Source organism: Alligator sinensis, unplaced genomic scaffold (genome assembly GCF_000455745.1).
Source record: "Alligator sinensis unplaced genomic scaffold, ASM45574v1 scaffold599_1, whole genome shotgun sequence".
NCBI lineage: Eukaryota > Metazoa > Chordata > Crocodylia > Alligatoridae > Alligator > Alligator sinensis.
The window spans coordinates 1135883-1155235 of record NW_005841968.1 but is presented as its reverse complement, the minus strand read 5'-3'; the positions used below and the strand labels follow the sequence as shown (position 1 = coordinate 1155235).

At 41.5% G+C, this 19353-nt stretch overlaps 1 protein-coding gene across 9 annotated transcripts in view; it reads left to right on the top strand.

Moving 5' to 3' along the window:
* Positions 1 to 19353, top strand: part of XYLB (xylulokinase) — a 129666-nt gene that overhangs the window by 23490 nt on the left and 86823 nt on the right. For all 9 annotated transcript variants that reach the window (XR_003093315.1, XR_003093318.1, XR_003093319.1 and 6 more), the window contains 8 exons: positions 1202 to 1330; positions 3015 to 3080; positions 5059 to 5131; positions 10087 to 10205; positions 11277 to 11358; positions 13845 to 13885; positions 14295 to 14410; positions 16927 to 17042. Coding sequence is in view for 1 of the 9 variants with exons in the window: in XM_025200447.1 (XP_025056232.1) it covers positions 1202 to 1330; positions 3015 to 3080; positions 5059 to 5131; positions 10087 to 10205; positions 11277 to 11358; positions 13845 to 13885; positions 14295 to 14410; positions 16927 to 17042 (742 nt within the window). In the remaining 8 variants the exon portion in view is untranslated. The remainder of the gene's footprint in view (positions 1 to 1201; positions 1331 to 3014; positions 3081 to 5058; positions 5132 to 10086; positions 10206 to 11276; positions 11359 to 13844; positions 13886 to 14294; positions 14411 to 16926; positions 17043 to 19353) is intronic.

The window sequence follows — 19353 nt, the reverse complement described above, 5'->3', positions numbered from 1 at the left end:
TGTGATAGAATTGGGGCATGATTTATGCCCCTTACAGAGTCCTGCAGCCATCACACCAAAACCTTCAATGTGTACACCTAGGCAAGAGTATGGAGGAGTGGAGGTTGCTCAGGAACTCCCTTCCCCTCTTTGACCACTGAGACCGAATGCAAAGGCCAGACCGAGTCCTGACGTTCAGTGCCTTGATAGTTGTAGCATCTGCCAGAGAGCAGTAGATAAGAATTGCTGCTGACTGCCTAACGCCTCAGTGAGAACACATTTTTTGTCAGGGTAATGTCTCTTTGCCTTTCTCTAACCGAAGAGTACCCATAAGGTTGTGGGAGCTAGGGTTTTAAGGTGCCCTATACTCGCCTTACTCTGGAAGTTGTAACATTGGGTTTTATAGGAGCAATATTGGGGTACTTTATAGCAGCTACCCCATTATAGGTACCCCCACTATGTTGCCACCGGGCTCTTCAGTTGAATACACTTTTCAGTCATACCCTACCGTATGTGTGAAGGGGTAGCAAACACAGCCAACTGCTCCACCCAGCATGCAGTTTGGCTTGGGGGTTTTATACTACTTATGGTGAAGTTGCCATTACACTGAGATCATACTAAGTGCACTTAAAAACACAGGCAACACCGTGTTAAAACTTGTTAACTCATGCTAAGTGCCTCCTGAGCATCTCAGAATTATGCCACTTAAGGTGAGGGTTAACCCTGGGCCATGCTTTGTGTTAGGGTAACTTCAGTCTGAGTAATTTTCAGTCCTCTGGCATCCCAGGATTAACTGTTCTGAGCTTTCTCCTTCCCCCTGTCTCCCACACCAGGAGAAGGGATAGAGCCCAGGAGTCTTGGCTTCTAGTCATATCCTTCCTCGCCATTTCTCTAGTGGCAAAACAGAACTGTACAAGCAAGAAACTATTAACCATGCTTACAGCATGGTCCAACTTTAACAACACTTTACATTCCACAGATTTAGTATGGTCTAAGTGTAACACATAACTTCATCCCTAGAGACTCATTAGCTGTGGGTCCATTTCCCTGCCGCTGTGATGTAATGCACAAGGCCACTGCCTAGGCCTCATCTCTAGTACAACAGCATGACATACCTATTGTATTTGGGCCTAATGAGGAAGTCTTAAGAATTTGACCCTTAATGTAAAAGTCTGCTGGGAAATGATAATCTTATTGATGACGTATATTTCTCCCCTCCCAGGCTTGTTTCTCTGTCAGTGACAGTCCAATCTGGATGGATTCCAGTACAGCTTCCCAGTGCTTCTCACTGGAGAAAGCTGTTGGAGGAGCACAGCAACTAGCTAACATCACTGGCTCACGAGCTTATGAGGTAAGAGTGGAAGTTCTTGTAGAGCTGCTGATGCTGCACGGCACGTTTTTGGAAATAATTCTGTCCACAGTCACTAACTAAGATATCCCAAAGGGTGCTGGGCTGCAAGTGTCAAAGAGAGAGTTTACTCCCCAATACTGACAGAAACAACCTGAAATAAGCAGCTTTGGAATAGCTCATCTAGGAAACAATGGGTGTCCTGATGCTTGAGAGTTTTAAAATTAGATTAGGCAAAGCCCTAGAAATTTGGAAGCACTTCTGTATTGGGAGAGAATGAATGGGTGAACTAATATTGTAAGCTACTTCTGCAGTTCTCTGGGCCAGCTCATCAGCTGGTGGAGTTCTGCTGATTTAGGCTATAGAAGCTGCTGCTGGCAAAACTACGTCAGGCAGGGTGTAACAGAGCTTGTAATTTAGGAACAGCAATACCAGCAAAAATGTGCTATTATTGATATAGCTTGTTTTCCTTGTGGGGGTTGTTTTTTATATTGTACAGTACTGGAACAAAGTGCAACTTGGCCTTTATAGCTGCATTCACATTAAGAAAGCTTTGTTGGTGTAGCCTACTGGCATTTTTTTACTATAAGAACCCCTGCTATAACTTTTCTCTCTCAGACTTCAAATGAGAAAAAAAGATGGGTTTCAAACTTAGTTATGCAAATACCTTAGTAATAAAATCTCTGCTGTAACATAGCTGTTTCTGAATACAGTTCCCTTGACTCCTTTGCATCCACAATGATTCTAGAGTCCTGCAGCATTAACATCCAGCCCTAGCTAACACCCATCTCTTCGTGCTCAAGGGAAAAGTGATTGGATGAGCATTGTGCCCTGAAATGCCAACAGACTTGGGCTGTTGTGGAACTGAGTGGGGAGAGGCAAGGTCAAAAAGTCCTGTGCCCTAACACAGACTGCCCAGTCTTCTATCTGGTTTTCTTTATAACCCTGAGTCCTCTTGTTAGGTGCCTCCCCCCACTGACAGTAAATCATGGATGAGTGGCAGTCTCCTGTAAAGTACTTTGGCTGTAAGTTGTTAGTGATTAGGTTATCAAAGGAGAGTCCTGACCATATGCCTAATTGCTTCTTTGGATTCATTATGCAGAATATATGCTTGTGTGGGCTGGAATGAGTTTGAATGAGGATACATGTTTGTTTGTTTTTTGACTGATTAAGGGAAATGGCAACTTCCAAAAAGTTCAGGATTTTAGGTTTTTCTGTTTGCATGATTTAATGCCTATATAAGAAATAATTATCCTTTAACCATTAGCATAGATCTAGTTAGCTGTTCTTAGTTTGAAACACCTTGCCTCTGCATTTCCAACATTTATAGAGAATTGGGTAAGTTGGGTTTTTAACCTTCGAAGGATTTGGAAGCAGTATTTGAATTGTGTTGGGTTTCTGTGTTTGTAATAAATGAGATTCATTTCACTGCATTGTCATTTCAAAATGTAAATTATGGCTAGTAATGCTTTTCCACTGCCTTTTTTTCAAAAGGTGAGCAAAATTCTCATAATGAGACTATGCATTACAGCCTGTTTAGTGCAGATTGCCTGCTGTGCTCTGACTTTCATCGTGCATCAGACAAATTAAATATCCAAAGTGCAATGTACTGAACTCATTACACAGAGTTAATGATTATTGACTCCATTTAGGTTTGTGTTCCTAAGCATTTGCATTTCTTTCTCAGCGTTTTACAGGAAACCAGATAGCAAAGATTTACAGCCAGAATCCTGAGGTCTACATACAAACTGAGGTTGGCTCATCTTCAATCCATTTATTGGAAATCAGGGTTAAAAAATGTTAAAGAGATTTTTAAGTAAAAATATTTAAGGACATATAAGTTTCATAATGCGACTTAGCTTATACAAGGTACTGGTTTTATAATTGTGTCTGTTTGTTTCTGACCCTCGCCCAAGTCCTTAACTGTCACAGAGTTACAAGTCAGTGCACCTAGAATTATGTATTTAATATTCTGAACACTTTTGGGTCTCAACATTACAGGGGATGGACTTGATGATCTTCCGAGGTCCCCTGCAGCCCTAAAGTCTAATGTCTGTGAAGTTTCAGGCCAAAGTTTGAAAGAGGAAACTGCTCAAAATTGTGTATTTCCATTTGTTCAAATATTTGCTCTCACAAATGGGCAACGAAGCATGCTGTTGATACAGTCATACCTACAAAATAACCCTTTGGAAAGACAAATGTAGTATTTGCTCACAGAAAACTGGTGGTATGTGATTTTGACCAGAAAGAAAATGGAGTTGGGTTCAGTCTGGTTTTTTTTTTTTTTTTGACAGTTTGGTCTTTGCAGGATATTTTAATTTCTACAATTAAAAAAATGTATTCTTCAAATGAAAGTTTCCTTTTATTTATTTTTAATTTCAGAAGTTAGCAAACAGCTCTATTATTGTTTTAACTGATTTAGGCTGCGGTGTTCTGCTTCTAGCAGTGATTTTATGCTGCAAAGCGAGTGGAAAAACTGTCCTGGGATGTATATGAAGGAAAGATGACCCTTGCAGGTGCTTAGCTTACACCCTGAAGCATGAGATCGATCTATTCCTATTTTAATAGTTGATACTACTGGTCATAAATTTCCTTCCCAGTACTGACCTCTTATAGCAAGATGTTCCACAACTTCGCTGTGTGCTTTGTAAAGAAATATTTCTTTTCATTTTGTTCTCCCTATGTTGTCTGAATGCTGTTGTGTAACCTTGTTCTAACGTATGGAATGGATAGAAGGCAGGCTAATAGAGTTGGTCATAAACCTAAGACCAGATTCAGAGAGGTGAATGTAAACCTGACAGTCTTTGGATCTGAGAACAAATGGTGAGGACTGGCTGGCATCTGTAGCAGACTCAGATGTGCGGAAAGGGTGGAGGAGATGCCTTATTGTAACTGTAGTTCCTAGGAGGAATGGTCTCAGCAAGAATTCCTCTAGAGTACCTTCAGGCAGCGTCTACTAGCATGTCAGCTTCACTATTCTGTAGAAGGTGCCTCATTTTCTTCTGCTGTGTTATCCTGCTTTGGAGACATGACCTCACTTTTAACCTAAGCCACCTCTTTCCATTACAGGCAGTCAAGGCACTGGGAAAGACAGATTTGTGTTCCCCAGCTACAGTGTAACGGTGGGGCATGTGAATGGCAAGAGGGCCCCTTAACCTTCCCTTTTTTAGGTCCATCTCCAAGGACTCTGTCTCTCCGAGAGAGTAGCAGGTAGTAATGCAGTGACTAATACGGTTGCAATTAACTGGGTGGACGAGGTTGCCTGGTTTAGGAGGAAGTTCAGAGACTTGTGAGTGGGACGAGATGCAGCAAGGTTCTGCCGAGAGGAGGGAGCAGAAGGAAGATCTGTGCCTCTATTTTTGGTTCACTGACGGATGATATTTGATGGATTTTTCTGTGGCTTTTTGCACACGTTTTTGTTTTTACTGAATTATGTCCCTTGAATACAGTGTAGCCACGCAGTAATACATGTAGAGGCAGAATTTGCTAATGTACTGCATATATATATTTTTTTTGTTTCACAACTCAAAGCTATTAACAGCTTTTAGAAAGATGTTTGTTTTCAGCCTGTCTTCTGCATTCCCTGGCTTTGCAGGTACTTTTTTGCTGCCTGGCTGCATTCAGTACTTAGCTTCTGTTTGTTTTTGTTGTCTCCATTTACTTAGTTGCATGCATTGCAGTGAAGTTTGTTGGCAATCACTATTGCATTTGATTTTTTTTTTTTTCTTCAGAGAATCGCTTTGGTTAGCAGCTTTGCGGCCTCCCTCTTTCTAGGTGATTATGCACCCATTGATTATAGTGATGGTAAGTGCCTTGTCTTTTTTTGGGGAGTTCTTTTATTATCACCATGAGTTTGAGATGGGGTAGATGCTCTCCACCTGTTAACTCTAAGTCTGAGAACTTAGCGGGCGAATGTACTTGTGCTTGGGAGTTGGAGCTGTCTAGCACCATTTTTAGGTTCCTTCTAGAAGCGCTATCAGTCCCGACTTTTTTTTGTCTGCTACATTGTCACTCCCACTTTCCTCAAGGGGTCCTGCTGCATCATGATATGTGAAGTTTGAAGTTTCTGTGTCAAAAGGTGATATTCGTGCATGTCTTCTCTAGTTTTGGGTTTCTGAAGCTGGTTATTATTATGAGTTTTTAGCTTGGCTAAAAGGAAGGTTTGCAAAAGAAACCATCTTTCTTCAAAGTAACCAAAAAATAAGCAACAGCAAAAGTTTAAGAACCTTTCAAGGCTTCTTTTTATGCACATTATAAGACAAAAATGTGGCCAGACCAGTTTCCAGGTTACCTTAAGTGTCCAGCTTTAAAATAATGATTACCAAGGAAACCTCTCTTCTACTACCTTTCCTGCTGTTTCTAAATATCATGCAATTCCCCTGGCAGAAATGGAAAATATCTGTTTTGGAGCGGTGTAGTTAGATACCATAGAGATGTTGCACAGAAGGTTGATAGAACCAGAATTGCCCCCTGCACATGAAGATTAGCTCACTCTTATTGCATTTCTGGTGAAAAGGCAGGGGTGGGGGGAAGCAAGGTATCTTGACTTTATCTAAGGCAAAAGTAGTTCACTATCATATCCCCCCCATCTACTTAAGACCCTAAGCATGGACAGCTCTTTTTGTTTTGCAGCAACTGGGAGATGCTTAGATCTATTTTCTGGTTCAATATAAATATTTTATTAGAGCCAACTTTTAATTTTTCAAGATATGGACAGATGAATAAATGATAAATTTATCATGGCATTAAAAAAGGTGGTGGGGGATGCCTTATGGTACATCAACTGCTCTTTGAAAACTGGCTCATATCTATGTTTCTAACCTGTGGTAAGTAAAAACGAAATTTGGTTAGTAACTCAATCCTGTGTCAGCTAACACATGGGAACTTCCCTCCCTCCCATTAATTCAGTACCCTCAGTGTCTTACTCATAGTCCCACTCTTCTGTAAACATGAAACAAAACCCAACAGCAATAAAAACCTTTGGAGTTTATGCCACTGTCCTCAATAGATGGTCTTGAAAGTTTCTGAACACCCATCACTCCCATTCTCTTTGACGTATGTGGAAAATCGGTTGAAGTCGAGGACTCAGCTATTTGCAGAATCCCACACCAGGCTCAAAGCCCATGTACTAAACTTAGATTGGGGATGATCAGAAAAAATAATGTTTACAAAAATAACTTTAATTTAAAATGGTTTTTAAAGTTTTGGTAGAAATTTTAAATTTCTAATTAAAAGCTCTCTCTCTAATATTAACAAAACCCTGATTTCTCCCCTTTCCTGCTTCCTTTTCTCCTTCCACTGGGAAGACAGAAGAACAACAGTTTTTTTTTCTGTTTTTGAAAGTGAAAGATTTGGCTTTTGTTTAGGTGAAAAACACATTTTTATTTTTCATTTTATTCAAAAATTTGCAGTTTAGGTCTTTTGAAACTTTTCACAGACAATATGTAGTATTTTTGAATTGGCTCTAACTTATGCCTGGAAGACCCTTCTTTTGTGGCACTCCTGTGGATAGTTAAATAGCTAAAGTAAATATATAAGATAAAGCAAAGATGTAAGGTTATTAAATCTTTGTGTGAAAAAGATAAAAGAGAATTAAGTAAGACATTAGTGTGCTGCTCTTTACTAGACAAAAGAGCCTGTATTATAGTAATTTATATTTTGTCTTCCGCTGTTTTTCTTTTTTAACATAATGGGAGAAAATTGCAATTCCAGTAATAAAAATAATTGTAATTATGCAATAGTTACATTGATGCTTGTACAACAAAAATGTATTATTTTCTTGTCACTTACAATTCCCTGCAGTTCATCCACTCTGTTTCCATTCCCCTTGTGTACTGCATTTGGAAATGCATCTCAAAATACTGTTCAGATAATAGACCTATTCTTCATTTCTGTAGGTTTAACTTCAGGTCACGCAAACTTTAAAGGCCCCTGTTGAATTCTTTAGTCTTTCACTATAACTTATCTCTTTAAAGGGGTAGATTAAAGTAAGTAATGTGCTATTCCATTTAGGATTTTCTTTAAGAGCCAATCTCAAAAGGTACAAAATGTTTCTTGTTAGCAGTTGAGCACCTTTGCTGACTGACTTTAAAAAAACCAAAAAAGCCCCCGGCATTCTGGTGCAGTAAAAAAATGATTTTTATATCTGTTATGTAGATATTAAATGTAAGGTATGTATGGTATCTGCAGGACCTGAGTGTATCATGTAAGGCATTGTCCCTTTATAAGACACCTTAAAGAACAACTGTTCAGCTCTCAACCTGGAGAGGCTTTTATCTTGAGAAATGTTTTCTATTTAAAGGCCCTTAGGAGAATCATAGCTAGTTGTACCTGTTTTGGTTCCTCTGCCAAAGGAAGCCCTTTTGAAAAAGAAACATATTGGGCTAAATTCGCCCCATTGTAGCTTGACTGATGTCAAGATAGCTGAAGGGGATATTTATTTGGCCCACTGAGAAGTGAACCAGAGACCATTTGCACAGATGTTATATAGAGGTTCTCAGCTATTGATCATTAGACACTTTTTTCCATTTTCATCAATTAATAAAACTAGTTGGGTTATGTCTTTTGACCCTTTTATAATGGATTTGAGGCTCTCTTTTAGCCTTCAAAGCTGTAATGCTTTTTGTACAGGTAGTTTTAGCAGATCCTGAATGCACTTCTGGCCATCTTGAATGAAGAGGCAGTGGTGCTTGCAAAAATATGTTGAATCCCTTCTGTCCACATAGGGTGCTGACAGATGTGAAAAAACAAAACAGCGCTTTACTGGAAGAGGGAAGCGTGTTAGTTTGATCCCACTCCCCAGAATCTGTATAGATCAGGCGCTTCAGCGGGGCTTTTCGGCACTTTTAGATAAAGCCGATTCAATTAGCTATTAGATAAAAAAAAAAAAAAAAAAGCAAAAAGCGCCGCTGATGTATCCTGATCTATACACATGTTGGGTGAGCCAGGTCAAACTAATGCTGTGCTTCTTTTGGGCATGCGCTGTGCTTGGTGTTGGATAGCTTGACTCTTACTACTTTTTGAATAATTTAATTTCACTTTTAGGCCCTTGGTGTTGAATTTTGGTAAGCTAGTTGGGCGAGAGGCCTCTTTCTCAACCCCCCACAACACAACACAACACAACACAACACAACACAACACAACTCCCTGGTCTTTGGCTGGAAGTGTCTGCAGCAAGTTATAGCAATACAACAACACAACACAACACAACACAACACAACACAACACAACACAACACAACACAACACAACACAACACAACACAACACAACACAACACAACACAACACAACACAACACAACACAACACAACACAACACAACACAACACAACTCCCTGGTCTTTGGCTGGAAGTGTCTGCAGCAAGTTATAGCAATACATGGTCTTTGTTCTTGGGTGCATCTACACAAGACATTTACTGCAGAGCTGATTAATTAGCAGATCCTAACTTAATTTAGGATCTGTGACCCTATTAGGCTGCAGTAAACTAATAAACACCACTGTAGGATTGTACTTGTAAACACGGGTACTATCCCACAGCGACATTATTTAGTGTGCTGCAATACACATGTAGATGCTGACAGGGCTGGCTGGAGCATAAGGGTGCTTCAGTTTGGGGGCTGTCTGCTAGCTAGGCCTGCACTGGGGCACCCTCATGCCCCGGCCAACCCCTCCACAGCATATTGAGCTGGGTTGGAGCAGCCCCGGGCTGGCAGGCTGACCCCCCAGGCCTCTTGCCAGCTGGGGCTGTGCTGACCCAACTCAAAGTGCTGCAGTCCCGCGTGCACGTTCAAGTGGCTTGTCGGAGATGTGAAGAGTTGTCTTTGTATCTAATTAAATCTGATTCTTTACTGTTTTTCTTGGTGGTGGGTGGGGTTGACTGGAAAAGAGAAATGCACGTAGTGTCCGTGGAAAGCATGCTGTGCTGTGCTTTTTAAAATTCCTGTTGCTGCATCATAAGCAAAATTAACCAGCGTATAATTTATTAAGTGCATGTAATTTGCATGAAATGAAATTGATTGAATTTAATAAATTTAATTTCATTTTATACATCGTTAACTTAAGCAAAGTATAATCTAAATTTCCTACTATGTGATCTGAGTTACTTCAGTATCTCAGCTGTGTATGATGCACTTGGTTTTTGAAGTATTAAGCCCTGAATGATCTGGCTTAGAACTGGGCTGCACAGTGTTTGGGATAAAGTGTGTGTGTGTGTGTGTGTGTGTGTATGTGTGTGTTGAGAATGGGGCCTGTACTGGGATAGGGTGTCTGCTCTTGGGGAGTAATGTGAACAGAGGCTTTTCAACAGTTTGAAACAGGCTGGAGAAGAGGGCTATTATGGATTAACACTGGGAGTGGCAGCTGGCTCAGTGCTTGTGTAGCCATTGGTCTCAAACACGCATTTAGAAGATGGAGAGGGACTCCTCTGTTGTCCAGATTAGGGGCTGAGTTGCAGTTTCATTGGTCACCAATTGGTTGAGGATTGGAGTATAACACCTCCCACCCTCGCCCCACAGATCTCCATGCTCCTTCATTGTGTGCAGGTAACTGTACGGTTTCCCAGTGCTTCAAGCTAAAACCATGCTGTTTCAGTTTAAAAAAAAAAAAAGGGTCATGTTCATTTTTCCTCCTTTCTTTTCTGTTCTTTGTTTTGTCAATTAATATGGGAGAATCTTGATTGAATGTTGTCTGTTCTGTTTTCATTAGACTGATCTCATGTTTCAAGACCTACATTTTGGTTTCAATGCTGTTGTCTAACTAGGTTCTGGGATGAATTTACTGCAAATTTGTGATAAAAGATGGTCCGCGACCTGCCTCAATGCTTGTGCACCTGGGCTGGAAGAGAAACTGGGACACACTGTACCATCCAGCTCAGTATTGGTATGTGCCAGTGCAAAACAACTTCTCCCGTATAAGGTGTTGAAAGATTCTGGACTAAAGGACAAAGATCGTTGTAACTTCTTTGGCAGGTGCCCTAGTAATAGAAGCTTCCTACAACACTTACACACATTTGTTTGACGGGAGAAGAATGTACAGTGTTTATACTATTCCCTTTGTCCTAAATCAATAGCACTGCAAAAATAGAGAATGACATTCAAATTTTTTAGCTGTGATGTTATGTGGTTGTCTTAAACTGGTTCTGGTCTGATGGGTTAACCCCAGTGAACTGTAAGAGGTATTTAAAGCCCCAGAGTTCACCTAGTATATTTTTATTGGTCATATTGTCAAGTCAGACCAGGCTGAATATTTGCATAAATTGATTGACTTGGTCTGAGCCGCTGCCATGGGAAGAACTTTTAGCGCGGGCAGTGTGTGCGAATGGGAGTTGTCACCCAGCCATCGTAACACCAGCACTGCTTGCTACTAATACAGTTGACCCATCTGCTAATGGGCTGTGGTTTTAGTCTGGAGTGCTAATCTCTTGCTATCAGCAGTGAAAACAGGGAGGAAAATTTGTAACAATAACTAAAAGTGTCTTCTTATTTTAAGGATAGTCTCCTTTCAGTTACTGGTGAGTGAGACTTAAAGGAATAGGATTCTTGACCTAAAATAAGAAGTGCTACAAAGCATTTGATGTAGAGAAGTATGCTAGCTGTATGCCTGTGCTTATTTGCATATACACCTGTCCAAATGTACCTATAAATGTAAATAGAAATATTTGAATCTGTGCGCATAGGTGTACACTCATGTTTCTTGCTCTAAATAAAGGAAGACAAAACTAAAATGTTAAAATGCTGTTATTGTCTTGCCTATTTTAGAATTGATGTAAGGAATTTTTCTTGGAAGATTTTTTTGTGCATGTCCTACGAAGATTTCAGTTAAAAATCTCTAAAGGCTCTCAGTGTAAATTGTAGCTACTGTAGACTCAGCTGGATGTCTGTCTGTGCTTCAACATTGCATAGTTACTGTGCACTTTTCAGCTTTCCTTTTTTGTATTTATTTTGTCTTTAGGGTTCCATTGCTCCGTATTATATTCAGCGCTATGGGTTTAGTCCAGACTGCAAAGTAGTAGCATTTACTGGTGACAATCCAGGTGAGAGAGTAAACATGTACGATAATAGGATTTTGTGGGATTGTATACTCGTATCCAGTGACTCCATCTCATCAGTTCTAATGGATAGGAACTTTTTCCCAACAGCCTTCTATTGCTGGTTCTTCCAGGATAAGCACACTTTGTGTGATATCTACTGCAGATAGACTCGTTAATGGCACTCACTATCACAGTGCACTTCATTTGCACCTTAATCAATTTAGTTGGGTTTATTGACGCTTCAAAAATTTTTCTTGCCAGCAAATAGTTCCATGTTCCCTTAAGCAGATTTGTTTTTTAAAGTGTTTGGTTTTCCTCTTCCTAGTCATAAAGTGGAGACAGGGGTTAGATCAGAGACTGGCAATTATCTGGGCTCACAGGCCCCGTAGGCAGTTTTGGGGAGCTGTCACGGACTGGTCAGAAACTGCCCCTGCTCCCTGGACCTGCTCACACACCGTGCTACAGCACCCCATCCTGCAACAGCCCAGAGCCTGTGCACCCTGTGGCTGTTCCTGGGCACCAGTGCCCAGCAGCAGCTGAGTGCACAGCTCCAGCCTGCCCCGCACCCACTCTGGACTCACCTTGGCTGGAGCAGACCAGTTCTGGACCAGGCAGGATCTATGCGCACAGCCTTGACCCTGGCACACCCTGCACCTGCTCCAGAGCCACCCACTTATGATGAGTAGTGGCACCAGCCAGGCAGAAGCTGCTGCTGGGCACAGGGGTAAAGTGGCCACCTCCCCCTCACTGCCGCCAAACCCTTCTCGCTGTGGCCTCCCAGAGCCTGCGCCTGGGCTACCCTGTTGCTCCTTTCCATTGCCACCACTGCCCTCCTGGGCAGCCGAGAGGCAGCTCTGGTGGCAGTGGTGATGGTGGTGGAGAACAGGTGTAGGTCAGCCCGGGTGTGGGCTTTGGGCAGCCACAGCAGGAAGGGCCCAGCAGTGGTGAAGGGGAAGTGGCTGCTTTTCCCCTCTGCCCAGCAGCAACTCGGGGGTCAGGCTAGAAGATCTATTAGGTCCCTTCCGACCCTAAAACTATGAAACTTCTGCCTGGCTGCTGCTGCTCCAGTCATTGTGGGTGGGTGGTTCAGAGCAGGTGCATGGCGGGCTGGGGTTGGGGCTGTGTGTGCAGATCTTGGCTGGTCTTCTCTGCCTGGGTATGAGTCCAGAGTGGGTGCGGGCCAGGGCTGGGGCCGAGGCTGTGCATGCAGGTCCCCACCAGGAGCTGGGGCTGGCAGTGGCGGCAGCTGGAAGGAGCTGCCACTGCCTGGGCTGCCTAGAAGTGGAGTCCAGCCGTGGAGCTGCCTGAGCCCTGCTGTATGCCCAGGGGCAGCAGGACACCATGTACTGGATGGCCCCTGCGCCAAGTGGGACCAAGGGACCTGCTGTGGGCTGGACAAAGTCCCTCTGTGGGCCACATCTGGTCCGTGGGTTGAATTTGCCCACCCTGGATTAGAGACTCATTCTGAGTACTCTTTCTTTCTGTCATGTTTCTGGTCTACATATAAAAGGGGAAAAAAACCCCAGTTCTACTAAACTATCTAAATGAATATAAACCAACTCCCAAGTCTTTAAAATAAATCACCTTTTAAAATGTAAAGGTTGTACAAGTATAGAAATCCTATAGAAAATGAGGTGGAGAATCTTATAGTATTTGTTCAAAATATTATGGCAGTCCCTAATGGCATGACAGTGGCTTGACAGTTATTTGGGTAGAGTAGATAGCATAGTTTTAGAAAATAATAATACATTGGCAGAAAGCAAAGCCTACTAAAAAATATGTTGCAAGCAGTCAGTACTTTGGTTCATGCCTCAAAATCCTAGAAAGATAATTTTTTTCACTGATCTTGTGAGTTCAGAGGTGTATTGGTATCTTTTACTGAAATTCCGATTAAGGTAAGATTGCAAGGATTTCAGATTCCTAGCTGTGTCATATATAATAAATTTGGGACATTTGTGTGAATCTTGAAAGCTGTTGCAGTCTGTAGTACAAAAGCCCTATTTTTCAAAAAATTATCTATCACAGTAGCACAGGGTGTGGCTCACAGAGCCAGGATTTCCCCTTACCTCCTTAGTTCTAGTTGCATGTATTAGCTACAAAGCCATCCTTCCTCTCTGAAGTTTAAATCCAGGAAAGCACCTGAGCATGTTGGAATCTTCACCTGTTTAAATACTTAGGTTTGGGCCTAAGATGCATTTAAAACTTGAGTGGATAAAACACCAGAAATAATACCATAGAGAGCAGTGCTGCACTGGACTAAAGGTACCATGACACACTTTTCATCTCTAAGTCCTTTCATTCTCTGATTCCAAATAGAAACTATCTTCAGTATTTTAGCAAAAGCTAGCACAAGCACATAAAGTTTTATTTTAGCTGGTGCATAAGCCCCTTTTGTGCAGTTTTTCTGCACAGAACAGTGTGACCTCTAGGGCAGTATTATTACCTTGCATGCTTAACTACCAGTTGAACATTATTATTTATGTTTTCAGCGTCACTGGCAGGAATGAGGCTTGAAGAAGGGGACATTGCAGTAAGTTAAAATGTGTTCATGATAGCTGTCCAGATCCTGAGTAATTCAAGCCATTGTAGAATATAAAGTACAAACTTGGAAGATAACCATGGGTCTTCAACTAAACCAAAATAGAGAAGCTGTTGATTTTCTGTGTGCTGGACTCTGATTCTCATTTCAGTCCTTCTTGGAGCTGGAAGAAGGATGATAAGCAAACTCTGGGAATGTTTATGAATCCCTAATTCTCTTGCTAGTTCTGGACTATATTTCACTGGGGTGACAACCAAACCAGAGTTTACTGCAATAAGAATCCAATTGACTTAATGTGTGATTTAAAAACAATTAGCAATAAGAACAAATGGATTTCATTTAATTTCTATATTGCCTTCCGTGCACATTGTGATAACACTTCAATTATTTTCTTCCCCAGGTTAGCCTTGGTACAAGTGACACTCTGTTTCTGTGGATTCAAGAACCAATGCCTGCAACAGAAGGTCACATTCTCTGTAATCCTGTTGACTCTCGAGCCTATATGGCCCTTTTATGGTAGTATAGTTTTTTATTATTATCTGGGATCAATAAGATGTTTTTCTTGTTCTGCCATTATGTTTTATTTCCTTCACAAAATGATGCAGAATTCAGCATATGTGCAGTATAAGATACCCCCTAGAACACAGAAAGTTCTTCCTTTGCATCTAATCTACAGTTAAAACGTATCAGTGTTATAACATTGCCATTACTTAGGGAACCAGGAATTTATTGTGACAAATACATTCTGATGCCAACAAATGGGATAAGGTTCATTTTTGTGTAAGCTGAGATGCCTGATTTAGCAGTCTTGAGAGTAGAAGCAGAAATATTGTGAAAAGTAAAATTTCAGAGCTAGAAGCTTGACCCAAATGTTATAACCTTTGCATTTTTCTAGTGGTACCAAAGGGCCTTTAAACAGACCTCAAAAGGGCAGATGACAATGCCTCCTTCATAGAGACGAGCCACTGCTGCTATTCTAGGACATACTGGGAATATCCTTGAAACATATTGATGTCCCATGGTATCCAGACACCTATGGCTGCTCTGCTTTGCCTCAGATTATGGTTTTGCCCCAGGTTAGCCCTAGGATTCAAGTAGGTAGAAAGATTGGCTCAGATTGACCTTTGCATCTTTCTTTTCCCTGTAAGTATGGCAGAGATGGCTCGCTCAGAGAACCAAAGCTCCTGGTGAATGTTTTTTTTCCCCCAAATGTATACTTCATACATATCTTATATACCTATTCATGTAGTACATGCCACTTATTATTTCTTACCACGGCGGTAGCATTTCCTTTCTTTTAAAGCTAACAGAATGCACAGTATAAAATAATGATATTTTAAACATTTCTTCCTTCTCTGTCCCTTTCCCCTCCAGCTAGTTTCTTCCACAGTTGATGCCTGAAAGACCTACACAAACATAAAATCTGACTATTTGTGATCAGGGAGGGGGATGCTAAGATGATGCTATTACACCCCCTTCATGCACCTCAGCTTAATTTGTTGCTGAAGGCCAGATTTCTGTTTCTTTGAAAGCACTACATAGAGTTAAACCTCAAGGCTGTTTGTGAAACCTTGATAAGTAGGTGTTATTAATTCCCACTGGGCTTCCAGAGAAAAAGTACTATATTATTACTTAACAAGGAGCTATACCATCACTTAACAAGGAGATAATGCACATTGCAAACACTATAGATATTTGTTTTTAAAATAAATACTCTTTAAAATAGCATGTGGAAGTTTCACAGCAAAGCTTTTACTTTGCATATCTACTGGTGTTCCTTGGACTATCTCTGTTTTGTGTGTGTCATGTCATCTGGACTCCCTTTCATCTTTCAGGCACTGACCACAGTTTTTGTCCAAACACTTCAGAACCGTGTCAGCAGGCAGGCAGCAGACATTTTGAGGTCCTCTCTAGGTAGCAGGTATTTGATCCTTAGTTGCTTGTGAAACAGCAATCTGTAACTTTTAAACACTGTGGTATAGGACCTGGACCTCATAGGAGATCTTTCTTCATTCTGAGTTGATCACCCTCTAAGCCAGCGGTTCTGAGCCTTTTTTCAGTCAACCTACCCCTTGGTCTCAGTGAGACTTCACGTACCCCCTTTCAGTGGGAAATTTAATTTTTATGTCAAACGATGTGTAAATCGTGTATTATAAAAATGGCAAGATACTCGTACAAAGACTTTTCAAATTGTCAAGACGTTTTCTTAGGCCCTTCAACCTGTGTTAGACAATGTATGAAATATATCTCCTGTACCCCCTGATGAGGCTTCACGTACCCCCTGGGGGTACATGTACCCCCGGTTCAGAACCGCTGCTTTAAGCCCATAGCAGTCATTTTCAATTAGGGTGCCTTGAGATCCTTTCAGGGGTGCTGCATAGGGGTGTCACGCAATGTTAGCTTTAGGTGTGCACACATGATTCATAAGACAAACTCAGATTTCAAAGAGGAGTTGAAAGTATTAAACACATTCTGCCTTGTGGTCTTTCTGAGTTCCTTGCAACAGAAGAATTTCTCTATTATTTTTCTGTAGTCCAGAATCAAGTGAAAGCAATGAGTTGATGTTTCCTGAAGGGTGCCCTGAGTCTAAAAAGGTTGAAAACCGGTGGCCTGTAGGGCTGTTTAACTCGGACGCTTATTACTCCTCCTGTCATGTGCTCTGAGTGTCAACTCTTGGGTGACAGGATATGACTTTGTCAAAGCTCATGTTTGGATTTTAAAAACCCTTATAACTCCCCCTGCATGAGTGTAGACACAGAGTACTCCAGCCAGAGTCGGTTTTGCCCCTTCTCAGCTTTTCTTCCTTTTTTTGGGCCAAACAAGTGAAGTACTGCACTTAAAAGCACATGGGTTACATATATAGTGGAAACAGCTAAACTGATTATATAAAGAGCACACATGTTAAATAAGCTAAAAAAATAAATATTTTTATCTCTAACCCTGAGTGGTGGTAATCATCACTTAATGCTACAAATAGTGGTAGTAGGTAAAATATGGTTTGGAAATTGTAGTTAGTATTTTGTTTGTTTTAGTTTTAAGAATGGCTCTCTGATGAGAGAGAGGATCAGAGATGACTGCGCTTCAGGCTCCTGGGATGAATTCTCCAAAGCTCTAACATCTACAGTTACTGGAAACAATGGAAATTTGGGTATGAATTTTGGCAAGATTGGGAACTAAGATTTGCTTTAAAATCACTATCTTGTAAACAGTAGAAGTCAAAACTTGAGTTGCATAAAAGGCCAGGAGTTAAGGAACTCAGTAACGAGCAGTTGCGGTGAATGCTCAGAAATATTCTGTGTTGATACAAGATGGCTTTAATTTTAGGGTTCCCATTCAGTAGTCGCTCAGTAGAAGCACCGTATTTTGGAAGCTATGCATCCTGGTGCATACTGTAAATAGATATTTGGGGGACATAGGACTTTGGTCTCCAGATAAAGAAGTTTAAAATACAGTAGATGAAATTTCAGACCTACACTATCTGATAGTGTGGGCCAAACTCAGTACTAATTTCGTTGTTTAGGGGCTCATGCCCAGTGCCCATTGAATCAAGCCCTAAATGGCTAGTAAAATGATGAGGAGCTGTGTCTCATTGAAGAACAGTTCAGGTATTTCTGGAAGTGGGAACAAATCGCACCAAGTCCCAGAAGTCAGGCATTGCAGAACTAGGAAAAAAAATCTTCAGGTCCAATCCTGACCCCATCAAAGTCAGTGAGAGGTCTGGTACTCAAATGAGTGAGGCCTCCATGTCACCCTTACATTTTAAGATTCTTAGTACTGTTTTTATTAAGACCTGCTATTAGGGGCTGTTTAGAAAATGTAGAAGACAGGCCCTTGTTCCAGAGCTAATCACCTGTGATCACCTGTGACGCTTCTTATTCTCAGCTCTACTTCCCGATCTTTCTGTCTTCATTTTCTTTTTTTTAGTTCCTTTCCTGCCTAAGTTTTCTGACCACTTCTTGTGTCATCACAGAGGAGCAACAGACTTTTGCCATCTGTAAAAATCTCTCTGCCTCCTACCAAAACCGCATTCACATGCCATCTCCACTCTGACCTCTTACTTCTGATGCTCTCTGAAGTCGTCAGATCTGACACCCAAAGCCTTCCAGGTTTCTTAAACTCCCTTGATTCCTGTCTCTTGTTCCTTTCTTTTTTCACTTACTGGATACACGCTAATACTGCTTCTGTGGTAAATTGTATGTACGTATATGCACGTGTATTTTGGCTGATAATTTAATTTAAATGGTAAAGCTGAGCTGCTGGATTTGTCTTCTGTTATATAGTTTGCTTTTAATGAAGTATTAAAGATGCTCCAAGCCAGGAATGCTTTTGAAAAACAGTCGTTAAAACAAAAAAAAAATGAATTCTGGAAGTGTGTGAACTGGAATTGGTCAGGAAACCTGCGATTTGTGTTTTTGTTTGTTTATGAGAAATTCTTACAAAAATGAATACGAGCAGCAAGGATTTCTTAGGGTGATATCTTTTCTTGGGCCAACTAGGTAGCTGGGATAAAGCTAGACAAGCTTGGGAATGCAAGACATTCTTTCTCCTAGTTTCATAGTTGGTAGGGTTGGAAGGGACCTGAGCAGATTGTCAAGTCCGGCCCCCTGCCATGGGCAGGAAAGACTGCTGGGGTCAAACAACCCCGGCTAGGGGATTATCCAGCCTCCTTTTGAAGACCCCCATGGTAGGAGCGAGCACCACTTCCCTTGGATGTTGATTCCAGGTCTTAGCTGCCCTGACTGTGAAGCAGTGCTTTCTGATGTCCAGCCTGAACCTACTCTCGGTCAACTTATGGCCGTTATTCCTAGTTACTCCTGGTAGTGCTCGGGGGAACAGGGTCTCTCCCGTTCCCTGCAAGTCCCCCCTGGCAAGTTTATAGATGTCAGGTCTCTGATCACAGGAAGCCAGGCACAACATAGAGAAAAAAGGAAAGGGGAGGGAGGGAGAGAAATTCTCAGGGGTAGCAGACACGCAATTAGCAGAAGAAACCAAAATGATTCCTGGGAGATCAAAGCCAATCAAAAAGGAGGAAAGTCATTCTCAGCTTTCCTGTTTGGAATGAATTCAGGAGTTGGATAAAATATAATGTGCCATAAACACAATATCCGTGTTTACTGTTTGGTTCATATAGCACTTTTAAACATGCTCCAGGAGTGGAAGGGGTGAGGCTTTAATTAGAGAGGCTCCAAGAGCCACTCTAATTAAAGCACCGCAGCTTCTTGTGTATCAGCGTACCTGTGCTTAAACATGGTGGTGGGGGCACTTGAGCTAAAGGCTCCAACTAGCGTTAATTCAAGTGCCCCTGCCACCATTTTTAAGTGCAGGGATGTGGATACACGAGGTGCTGGAGTGCTGTAATTACCACACTGCAACAGACTCAATTAATCCAATAAAAATCCAATGAATCCAGTCTCTTCCGATGTGCTGTAATTACAGAGCATTGGAGCAGCCTCCCCGCT